The sequence below is a fragment of the Tachysurus fulvidraco genome, chromosome 3, assembly GCF_022655615.1.
Source record: "Tachysurus fulvidraco isolate hzauxx_2018 chromosome 3, HZAU_PFXX_2.0, whole genome shotgun sequence".
Taxonomy (NCBI): Eukaryota; Metazoa; Chordata; class Actinopteri; order Siluriformes; family Bagridae; genus Tachysurus; species Tachysurus fulvidraco.
The window spans coordinates 3,263,461-3,275,960 of record NC_062520.1 but is presented as its reverse complement, the minus strand read 5'-3'; the positions used below and the strand labels follow the sequence as shown (position 1 = coordinate 3,275,960).

The 12,500-nt window shown below is 40.6% G+C and overlaps 1 protein-coding gene across 7 annotated transcripts in view; it reads right to left on the bottom strand.

The window, feature by feature from the left end:
* ntng1a (netrin g1a) overlaps positions 1-7,538 on the bottom strand; it is a 197,376-nt gene extending 189,838 nt beyond the window's left edge. For all 7 annotated transcript variants that reach the window (XM_047811682.1, XM_047811688.1, XM_047811683.1 and 4 more), the window contains exon 1: positions 6,979-7,538. In XM_047811682.1, the coding sequence (XP_047667638.1) occupies positions 6,979-7,227 (249 nt within the window). In that variant the 5' untranslated portion in view covers positions 7,228-7,538. The remainder of the gene's footprint in view (positions 1-6,978) is intronic.
* Positions 7,539-12,500: the final 4,962 nt, after the last annotated feature.

The window sequence follows — 12,500 nt, the reverse complement described above, 5'->3', positions numbered from 1 at the left end:
ACACACACACACACACTGTGCTGTGTTTGTGTGCGTGAGACAAAGATGTCACAAAGGCCTGCAGTCCAGAAGTCAGCTGTGGATGTGTGGAGGTATAAACTGCTCTATCTATCTATCTATCTATCTATCTATCTATCTATCTATCTATCTATCTATCTATCTATCTATCTATCTATCTATCTACTGATTTGTTCTTACGTTTTTTTTTATATAAAATTTTAAATAAAAATGTAAAAAACAGCTGATGGGGTTAGTATTTTGTGGTGAAACATTACAATTGTTACTTATTTTGTCTTATATATAAAATTAATGAATGAATAATATAATAATTATTACATAATTTGTTACTATTATAATAATATTAAAAAAAATTATGCATCCATTTAATAGTAATAATAATAATAATAATAATAATAATAATAATAATAATACTTATTATTATTATTATTATTATTATTATTATTATTATTATTATTATTATTATTACTAATAATAATATTATATCTATACCCTAAATGTGTAGCAGTAATCAAATAGTTTTTCTTTATTTTTTTTATATTAAATCTTAAATTCTAGATTTTTTTTACACAAAAATATATTTAAAACCTTTCAAGGTTTATTTGACTTTTTTCAAATGAAACATACCGCATAGAAATGTCACTTATCGTGATATCTCTAATGAGAGAGAGAGTGAGAGTGTGTGTGTGTGTGAGAGAGAGAGAGAGAGAGAGAGAGAGAGAAAACGAGCAGAAATCGATGAGGAAAGATGGAGGAGAGGATCGAATTCTCTCACCAGCGCTCGATTCCTAAAATAAATGACTGAATCCCGCTGTCATAAAGAAAACTGCTCGTGGCCTAATCAGTGAATCGCCGCCAACGGCTAACAGCTGGAAAAGTTGATCGAGCGAGAAAACAAGGCTGTTTCACGCCCCATTTTATGTGCCCTTACACCAAACGGACAATAAACCCATAACCACACACACACACACACACACACACACACACACACACACACACACACACACACACACACACACACACACACACACATGCTTCAAATAACAACACGCTTGATTTCAATCTGCCACATTTCACAGTAAGGGAGAGATTACAGAGTCGCTGGCCGTGAAATGTGGCCCACGCGGCACCTACGAACATTTGTTAGCGTTTCAGATCGGCTTATTTATCGACTGGAACGGCACCGGAGTGTGACGCGGGTCTTCAGGGTTCATTGAGAGCAGCATACTGAAGCGCTGACCCGCTCAAAGCCACTAACAGGCCTTCGCCTTCCTTTGCTAACCGCGCTAATCCGTCAGAGTGTGGCGTGTGCGCCTCCGAGGCCGGGCCCTGAATAATGAATGCCATGAATAAAACACATTTCAGCGCAAACACATGGTGAATAATTCACTTTTCAGACCTGGATATTAGCTCCTGTGTCACTGCGAGCAGTTTTCTCTGCCTCTTTTTGCTCCTGAAGTACAGTAAGAAACATTTCAGATTATTTCAGATGCAGTTACAATAAATAACAGCCACAAAAACACTTGTTTAGTTTTACTTTGTTACTGAAGCTACCGAAGGCTAACGTTGTTGAAGCTAGCACGCTCGTAAGTCTTATCGGAAATGCTGAACGAACACAGAAATGACACACAGCCATACTCCATACACAGAAAAATCGACGATTCACATCGAAGGAACGTCAATAAATTGCTCCTAAAAGAAAAGGCTGCTAAAGCATGCTAATTTCAGTTAGCATCAACCGCTAACTCTGTGAATTCCCAATTCATTATGCATGAGATTATTTGTGCTTAAAAAGAGTAATAAAATAGCTAAATAATAGCAATAGGTGAGAGATAAAATGTATGTAGAAACAAAGATCGATGACATGATGTGATGAGGTCACAGTTTTTTCTTCCTCTGATGCAGAAGTGTTTACAATTCATATTTGTTAAAGAAGGACAGATCGTCGTGTTGTGTTTTATCCGTTTATAGCTACATTTAACATGATAAAAAGCCTCTTTAAACTTAAAGCTCGAGATTTTCCAACAAAACGACTCCTTTGTAATCCGTTGACGCGGAGCGTACGCCGTAAATGTCCGTCGTGAACGAGCTGTCGCTATAGAAACGATATGGTATTGAGTGAAAGCTGTTTGTCGACGAGACGGAAAGAACTTATTTGTAAACAGAGTGGAAATGTTACTCAGCCCAGTCTTTGTAAACCATCTGTACTGAGAAAAATATTACTAGATATTAAAAATACCTGTGCAGTAGATTTATTCTGAGAGAGTACTGGTTAAACACACACACACACACACACACACACACACACACACACACACACACACACACACACACACACACACACACACACACACACTCAAACACCCTCTTAAAATAACTTCTCATTTTCCATCTGCGACTTTCAAAGTGAAGTGGCGTAAATGAAGGAAAGCTTTTTTTCAGAGACACTTTTCTAATTAGCCGCTTCTACAGAAAGACTCACGCCATCGTCGCTTCAAAGCTTTCCGAAAGCTCTTCTCCTCCTTTTCTCGTGCTAATGAAAGACACCGCACTCTGCAAACACGCTTAATGAAGAGCTCTCCAATCGCATCTCGCACGGCTCTGTAAATGAGACCGAGCCCGGCTCTCGTTAAGGCGAGTAAATAACGTTTTAAACGCGCAGGTTCTCCGTGTATGTCGGTGCTTTTTCTTTACTAGCTGTAGGTCTGGAACGATGAATCGTTCACGCTGTGTAGCAGCAGGAAAAGCTCACGATATGATACCGCTGTCATGGTTTAAACAGGACAGTTTCACTCCACACCATCGGGAGGCTCCATCACGTCCGTACAAACTCACTTCCCAGTCAATCCTCACTGGTGTATAAAAACAAATGTACAGTTTTGGCTGTAAAGGATTCTTGTGTCTGTGGATTGACGAAACCAATGAATGCTACATTCGATCCAGTGTGCGATACGCACAAAGCATAACCTTCTAGCACAGTCAACATTTTCCGGTATTAAAAAAAAAAGTCTGCGCTACAATGATCATCAAATCTACCAATTTTGTTTTCGTTTAGCTTTTATTTTCTCGACTGTTCAATACAAAAGCCTGAACCGATTTAGATTCATATAAACTAAATAGTTTTAAATCTATCAAGCGTTAAAGGAGTTGCCATAGAAACCGAAGCTGCACCTAGCAGAGCGATTAGCACTTTAATTTGTGGTATATGTACTGTATATTAATACCGGTTACAGTTTGCTGTTTTTCTCCGCGCTTCAACCACAAATAAAGCCCCGCTGCAATGATGTCTTGGGCATGTGGCAACCCAGTGGTTAAGGTGTTGTGAGTCCGATCCCAGGTCAACCGAGCTGCCACTGTTGGGCCCCTGAGCAAGGCCCTTAACCCTCAATTGCTCAGCTGTATAAAAATGAGATAATGTAAGTCTCTCTGGATAAGGGGCGTCTGCCAAGTGCTGTAAATGTAAATGTTTCATTTGAAATCTCCATTTCAATAGAACTCTGTGGGTGGGACTTTAACAACAGACAGTCTGGTGCCCTTGAGCAAGGCACCGAATCCCCCCCAACTGCTCCCGGGGGGCCGCAGCATAAATGGCTGCCCAATGCTCCGGGTGTGTATTCACTAGGTAAACACGGGGGCAGTCGTGGCCTGATGGTTAGAGAGTCTGACTCGTAACCCGAAGGTTGTGGGTTCGAGTCTTGGGCCGGACACGACTGAGGTGCCCTTGAATGGCTAAATGGCTTAATCGCCGCAGCTTAAATGGCTGCCCACTGCTCTGTGTGTGTGTGTTCACTGCTGTGTGTGTGTGTGTGTGTGTGTGTGTGTGTGTGTGTGTGTTCACTGCTGTGTGTGTGCACTTTGGATGAGTTAAACGCAGAGAACAAATTCTGAGTACGGGTCGCCGTACGTCACGTCACTGTCTTGTTTTCTTCACAGGGTTGACAGGAAAAATCAATAGTTTAAGACATTTATCTGTATCTGTCTGAGTTGCTAAAAAAATAAACAATTAAATTTATATTACTTAACTCAAGCTTATATATATATATATAAAACCAACGTACTGCAAAATGGAGACAGAAGTTGAGAGTTGAGAGTTTCGCTAAAGGGTCCATGGTGTCAGCTTAGAAACCCTAGGATTTGTTTTCTAGGTTATGATATAAAATTCTCCTCAATTATATCCTGGAACTTTGCTTCAGCTTGCATTTGGATGGCGTCAATACCCCTGTATTTTTGTACAGAGAAACAGTTCTATATCCTGCGATGCTGATGCTCCCACCCCCGTGCTTCACCGTGGGGATGATGGTGTTCATCAGCTCATACACATAACCCTTCTTTTTTCAAAAATGACAAACTGAATTATTGCCAAAAACGTCTATTTTGGTATCGTCTGACCCGAGCGTGAGAGTTCTGTGCGGCATTTATATACAGAACCTCATTTATATTTTATGTAACCATTATGTATATTTATATTTATATATATTTAGATTTGCATTCTGAGAAGTGAACATATGCACTGGAAGCATATTAATAAATAACAAAAAAAAACAAAAAACCAACATATCATGACATCCTGTATGTTGTGTGGTGACGAACCGTCGTGTACCGTCACACGTGTGCGGTACAGATAAAAGGCGTAACATAAATAAAAGCATGAGAAACGGCGCCGGTGGAAATCAGACAGACACCTTGTTTAGAATGAACGAATACAGAATACAGAAATAGATTGAATATACGGTATTTTACGCACTATAAGGCGCACCGTATTATAAGGCGCAGTCTCAGTTAGTCATGTCTGTACTTAACCCATACATAAGGCGCACCGTATTATAAGGCGCATGCTAAAACATACAGTCTACAAAAAAGGTAACAGAAGCAAAACAGTGTTTAGTTGAACTTTATTCTACTATTTAACACACATTATTTTTAAATCAATCATCTCCCACAAATCCATCAAAGTCCTCATCTACTGTGTCTTCTTAACTTGGCGCAGTACATTTTCTTGCTTCCTCCACTTCCGAACCATAGATACGTTGATGTTGAATACTTTCAGCTGCTCTATTCCCATTTACAACCGTGTAACTGATAGCCTGTAGTTTGTATTGTGCCTCGTAAGCATCTGATTTTTATTGGCGGATGGAAAACTGACTTAAGGTGCATTTACCGCCACCTACTGGACTGGAGTGTGGAGCGCATAATGGTTAGGAAGAAACAAATGTTGTTTTGCAACATACCGGTAGTATACCTAAGGGAGGTGTGGCTGAGTAAGGATTACGTAATGTCCTCTGATTGGTTTATCGCTGCCAGCGTACGTAGTGTATGTATTACGTCCCTGTGGCAGCGGGAAACGGTCCGGCAGTCAGTCGAGCGGAGCGCTTACCAAAGTCTCACAACATTTTTACAGATTTTTGGAACTCGAGGCGCACCGGGTTATTAGGCTTTTAGGTGCGCCTTATAATGCGGAAAATACTATAGTAGTAATCAAGGATAAATATATTTACCGGGCGCAATCTTGTCGCTTACTGAAGCGTCACTTTAAAGTAGATTCGCTTCTAGATGATAGCCATAATCATGCAAGGATTTTAGTTCTGCTTACTATTAATTTAATTATGATTACTTTTCTATTTGTGGTCATTATTGCGGTACTAAATTGTATTATCAGGCAATTTATACTTCAGGCTTGCGTCACATGGTACAATCAAAGATTTTACTGAGCATGTTTAATCTAAAACTTTATCTCTCCTCATTGCTTGATATTTTATTCGTTAAATAAAAAGCAATTTCCTCAACACATTGAACGACAGTGTTGATGTAACCAATCAGACTGCATTTCCCGACGACAACACAGCTCTAACCAATCAGACGCGAGTTTCCTCCCACAAGACAACGGTAACAATACAGCAGTAAACAATCAGACAACAATTTTTAAACACCCAAAACATGATTTAACCAATCTAAAAAGAGTTCCCGCCCACAACAAAGTTGTAACTCATCAGAATTTAATTTCTTCTAACCATAAAGTTATTGCCTATAAACTGCAGATCCCATCCACAATACGGCTGTAAACCAATGGACTACAGATCGCACCCAGAATAAGGCCGTAGGCTGTAGCCAATCAGATCACAGTTCCCAACCCATGATGACGTCACATACAGCTAAGTACTTTGACCCGTACTCAGAATTTGTTCTCTGCGTTTAACCCATCCAAAGTGCACACACACACAGCAGTGAACACACACACCGTGAACACACATCCGGAGCAGTGGGCAGCCATTTATGCTGCGGCGCCCGGGGAGCAGTTGGGGGGGATTCGGTGCCTTGCTCAAGGGCACCTCAGTCGTGGCCGGCCCGAGACTCGAACCCACAACCTTAAGGTTAGGAGTCAAACTCTCTAAACATTTGGCCATGACTTCCCCAAATAGCACTATACCCTGATCTGATAAACCCTGCCCAACGCTGGCTTCATCAGACGCCACTTCCTGCTCTCATTGCAACTGTAACCACCTGGACTGCAGTTCTTGCCCCCAAACTATACTATGTCAGTAGAATCAGCTGGACTACAGGACTCTGTTCCACTGACACCTGTTACAAAGCTTTAAATGATGACATGGCTCCTGGAAAGATTTCCGTTCTGCCGTTTGGACTTCAATCAATGTAAAATGGATTTGATGAAGTTCCAAGATAAAAGAGAAAAAGTCTGATCGATCGTTCTTGTCAGTGGATTGTACTCGTACCCGTTGCTAATATACTGAAGCAACAACAACAAAATGACTTGTTCAGTCAGGACAACATATTTCTCTTCTACAACATCATCTCACAGTCCATTTGTCAAGTCGTTTCAGTGAAAACTGATTTGCACGACTTCTTGGCACAACAACAACTAAGACGCTTCCACACACTTTACGGTGCACTCGGCCAAAGTGTGAGTATGCAGTCTGCCACCCGTTTATACCATAACACACTTACCAGGGCGCAGTAGGTCTCGGGCGGGTCTCCGCAGGTGATGTCTGGAGGGTCGAGGGTCACCTTTAGGTACTGGGTCATGTCGGCGGCCTCGGGCTGGCAGGCCATGTAATCCCAGGTGAGTCCATCGTCCGTGTAAACCTGCGACTTGCACATGTCGTAGTGGCCCCACGTGGTCGGGTAGTGCTGCATGGCCAGTCCGAATAAACACGGCCAGGCCGCCTGGAGGGTCACCATCAACCACATGCGCATGGCTGCCTGAGTGTGGATGGACAGTTCGAGCAAATACTGATACAGAGAGAAAAAGAGCGTGGAAGGGTTTTTCAGGGGGCCGAGTTTACCAAATAATCCAAGTATCCGCGAGCAGAGCGTGCCGAAGGTGAGGGATCATGCCAGCTTCTTCTGCTCTTTATGCGGATCCTCTGGGAGAACCGAAGGGCGATAAACAGAGAGAGAGAGATAGAGGGAGATGTCTGATAGCAGCCGTCTTCTAAGAGGCCGATACTTTTGATGGACAGCCGTTTCAGGTTTGCTCTCTGTCAATCATCCTCCTCTTCCTGTCCGCCGTACTATGAGGAAAAAAGCAGAGAAAAGAAAGAAGCGGAGAGTGAGAATGCGACAAGGGAATAGAACACTAGACAAAGAGAGAGAGATAGAGAGAGAGAGAGAGAGAGAGAGAGAGAGAGAGAGAGAGAGAGAGAGAGACCACTCGGGGGTCTTATTCACCTAGCTGAGAAATCTCGCATTTCAAAGAGGCCATCAAAGAGAATGTGATCCGTGGCTTTCACATTACACACGCCGTTCCTGTCCATAGCTATCCATCACACACACACACACACACACACACACACACACACACACACACACACACACACACACACACACACACACACAGACCTCCATATGACACCTAAATGGAATTAGGTCCTCGCCTACAGTATATGAAAGGTCTCATAGGGTGAGGTTTGAAAAGGAACAAGTTGTTTACATGCCATTTACGCAGGTAAACGATGACTTGCTTAATAGAGCCCAAATCCATGAGGTTACATAGATAAAAGTTACTATAGTAACATCATCTCTGGAACAACACACACACACACAACACACAACACACACACAACACAAACGGTACAAAAGAGCTAAGAGGAGTGTGTGAGGGCAGAATGGAGTGTGCTACACTTTGAAAGAAGTCTTTTTCCATCCACCCCGATTATGACCCTGTTGACCCAACATGCTGGTCCTTTCTTCCTCTTCCTGTTCTTACGAACCCTCACACGTTCTCTCGATTGTTTTGCTCACAACTTCTTGTTCAGCGCAACACAACTCTAGGTCATGTGATCAACAATATCACCTCGTCACACTTATTAAACACCGTCCAGATTGTTTGTCATATTTGAGACACAAAATAAAGTCAGAAACTAAAATAAATCATAAAAATGAACTAAATTATAAAAAGAAAATAAATCATATCATCTGGACTTGTTACCGCCAGACAATGTGGTTGCTATGGTTACGTCCATACAATTATGAAAATTCATATGCAAATATGAAATATGAATAGTAAAATATAACAATACTAAGGGTACAGATTGTAACGTACGACAAGACTAATCGTAAAATTTGTAAAATAACAACCAAAACATTGTGAAAATTATAAACGTTACAATATTATTAGTAGAAATAAAAAAGTAACATAAGTTACGCTCTAAAAATTCTAAAATGTAATCATTTTTAATTGTAAACATGTTTCTCTCAAAGGGCAAATCATTCAAAAATTCTAACGATAAAGCTTTTATTATATTTAGTATAAAATGGAGAGAATTTGTTTGTTTGTTTGTTCGTTCGTTCGTTTGTTTGTTATCTTTGCCTAATTAAAGTCAGCATCTACAGCGAGAAGCAAAATATCTGTGAAATTCCAGAAAAACAGGACATTACATCAATACAGAATTGTTGTCATGGTTACGTTTCAGTATCTTAGTAGCTTTGATTTTCAACAGATTTTAATTTAGGATTTTTTAAATTTTTTTAAATATATAAAATTACTCCATTTTACTCCTAAAGATATTAATTATTTTCCTATAACACAATTACAATTATTTACCTGAGACATACTACTTTTTATCCAGTTGTGTTTACATTTAATAAAAATGTGTGTAGGAAATTTCAAATAACAAAAGTTAATATAAACTAAAAAATCAAATGAGCCTCAGACTGACCGCAAAAACAGACATTCTAAAGATCCAAAACCAGACAGGAACTAATGGGTAAAATAATAAATATATACCATTATCATTAAAGAATATTAAAGAAGAGGTTTTTATATAAGAAACCTATAGCAGGAGCACTAGTGAAGCTTTATAGGCTTCAGAGTGAAATGAAGCTTCGGAGTGAAAGAAAATAAAAGCTTCACAAAGTGGAGAAACTCTAAGGGGCTTTTTACACCTGGTCACTTCCTGCGTTTTCTGTGATCAGATAGCTATCCGACGGTAAAAAGACCAGGTCTAAATGCCCTCCGAAACGTTTTAGAGACGGATATAAATCGGATGGTACAAACCCCTTCAGGAGGTGGTCTGGGACACGTTTCAGATGAAACTGGACAGGTGTAAATGAATGTGGTTGTTTGAGCCACATACGTCAGCGCTATACTCCTCCCAAACGGAAGTACGTCACTCGCAGGTGACTCGGGAGTCGTGCATCGCGCCAGAAACAAATATGTTTTCCCACCAGCGCTGCTCCGATCTTTCACCCAGGCGTCTCGTTGGGTCTTAAAATGCAGCAAACAGTAAATGCTGTTTTTTTTTTTTTTTGTAGCAACCGCATACACTAACGCGTGTTCCATTTCAATTACCCCGGAAATGAGGTAAAATATATTAGCATTTTGGGTGGGAGTAGAAAGATCGGATCGATATCTGATTCGCCGAGACGCATTTATGTGGCCTGATGTAAATGGAACAATTTTAACAAATCAGATAGCTATCGGATCAGAGACAACACACGAAGTGTCCGGGTGTAAAAAGGCCATGTGACGTTAGGCAAAAGTGAGGGGAGGAAACATGTCCCTTTCTTGGAAAGAAAAGTAGAAGATCGTGTGAACTACGTGTGTCGTGTGCGCTGAAATTGGACGAGGGGACGTGCTGAAGAAATGATCTAGTTAAAAAGAGGAATAGCTTATATTAATATATAAGGACAAGTTGGGTGATTACGCCACATGTGACCCTGTTACCAGCTGGTTAATTTGCATGTCTTGCTCGACCGGCAATAAACCAATCCTCAGCTGAATCCAGTCTTCATGAATTTGACTGTTTATTTCTTTTCGGTTTTTAATTGAGAATTAAAAAGTTACAATCAGATTGTGTGAGCTAGTCTGGGCCAATGTAGTGTGAAGAAGATGTGGTAGCCTAGTGGTTAAGGTGCTGGACTCGAGTCCCATGTCCACCAGGTTGCCACTGCTGGGCCCCTGAGCAAGGCCCTTAACCCTCAATTGCTCAGTTGTATAAAAATGAGATTAAAATGTAAGTCGCTCTGGATATAAGGGCGTCTGCTAAATGCTGTAAATGTAAATGTCATGAGTTTGAATCCCAGGTCCACCAAGTTTCCACTGCTGGCACCCTGAGCGAGGCCCTTAACACTTGATTGCTCAGTTGTATAAACTGAAATAAAAATGTAAGTCTCTCTGGATGAGGGAGTCCGCTAAATGCCGTAAAAGTAAGAACAAATTTTCCTGTACTCTCACTTTGTATATATTTTAAATCAACAAATAAATAATGTAAAGTCTTTTGTTCTGAAACTGGAAACTTTCGTAACAGAAAACGTCATGTACAGATCTGTGTATGTGGATCTGTGTCCGCTGTACAAGCAGCTTAGTGTTGTGTTTAAGACTGAAGGGTGAATGTTAATGTGTAAAGTGTAATAGTTCATATGAGTGTAATGCTGGTGTAGAAGAGGAGGGGTGTTAATCTCTCACAGCTCTCTAACTCAAACACTGCTGTTAAAGCGACGCTTGCGCCAGCTGCACTGATTGAACTCGTCGTGTCTCTGCTGTTTGTTTGCTGTCTCCATATTTTCATGTGTAATTAAGCTGAAATGATTCCCTGTCAGCTCGCGTTTACGGCACGCTGTTAAAACACTAATTGTCCTTTTATCGCACTTTAAGGGAACGACTGCAATTAGACAAATAAAAGGGAAGTAAAATTGTTTTTTATCAGGCGTGTAATTTGAGCGCTCGCATCGTAAAAGAGCGCAGGAACAAAAGAGTGAAGAAAAGTGAATTAATGTGCGAGTCATTCAGCTTATAATCAGCCCTCGTACTCGCTGTGAATGAACACGACCTCGTGTGTGTGTGTGAGAAGAGAGAGAGAGAGAGAGAGAGAGAGAGAGAGAGAGAGAGAGGTAGGACTGGCTAACGGAGTTTAAAGGTGGGATCTCCGTTGTTTGAAAGCCACTGTTGACATTTGAAATCACCAAAATAAACATGCCCCCAACCCAAATGGGTCCCACCCCTGTTTTGATAGCTCCGCCCCCACACATACACCAGACAAGTATAACCCAAGTATAACCCAGACAACTATTATGGCGGAACCTGCTGGGGCAGCTGACCGAGGGTATATTTTTATCAATAAATGAACACAATGAGTAATACTATGGTAATACAAATGTGTTTTTGTAGTACTGTGTGTTGTACTGTGAAAGGTTTAGCTCCGTTTCACACGGAATACGTTTAGTTCTCTCCAGCGCTGGAAAGCTGATCCTATATTAACACGTCCTACTTCTTGCCTTATCGTAAGTCTTTCTTTGCTTTCTTTCTTTGTTTTTATCATCCATATCAATGTTAAACCCGCTTTCTGCTAATGTCACACATGCGCACTGAACACTCTCTCCGCCGCATATCGACAAGACACGCCCCTTTCTGCTCATTGGCTACATGTTAGTTTTGTTTTTGTTTTGTTTGGTGGCCTGATGCAGATTTCTGAGGCATTTCTCAAACAACGGAGACCCCACCTTTAATGCTAGGTAATAAATCCTATTAGTTTAGGTTTTTTACTTTTTTAGTAAATAAAATATAACTGGTTTTATCTTGTTGGTTTAAAGTTTTTTCTTAATTGTCACATTTTATTAGTAGATGTTATTTAGATGTTAAAAACATGATTTCCCCCCTAATTGTACAAGTTTATGGATGACTATAATTTATTTATTTATTTATATATTTTCCTATCATTAGTAATAGTAATAGTAACTCTCTCTCTCTCTCTCTCTCTCTCTCTCTCTCTCTCTCTCTCTCTCTCTCTCTCTCTCTCTGCCTGTCCAGTCTTTTTATTCCCTTAACACAGTGAGATTATGTTTATTAATCACATTCTATGAAGCTCAGCCTCTAATTGGTGTCATTTCTCTCTCTGTCCATCCTTCTCTACCACTCTGTCCAGTCCTCTCTCTCTCTCTCTCTCTCTCTCTCTCTCTCTCTCTCTCTCTCTCTCTCTCTCTCTCTCTCTCTCAGTGCATCTGCCCCCACACCCTGCTCTTATTAAATC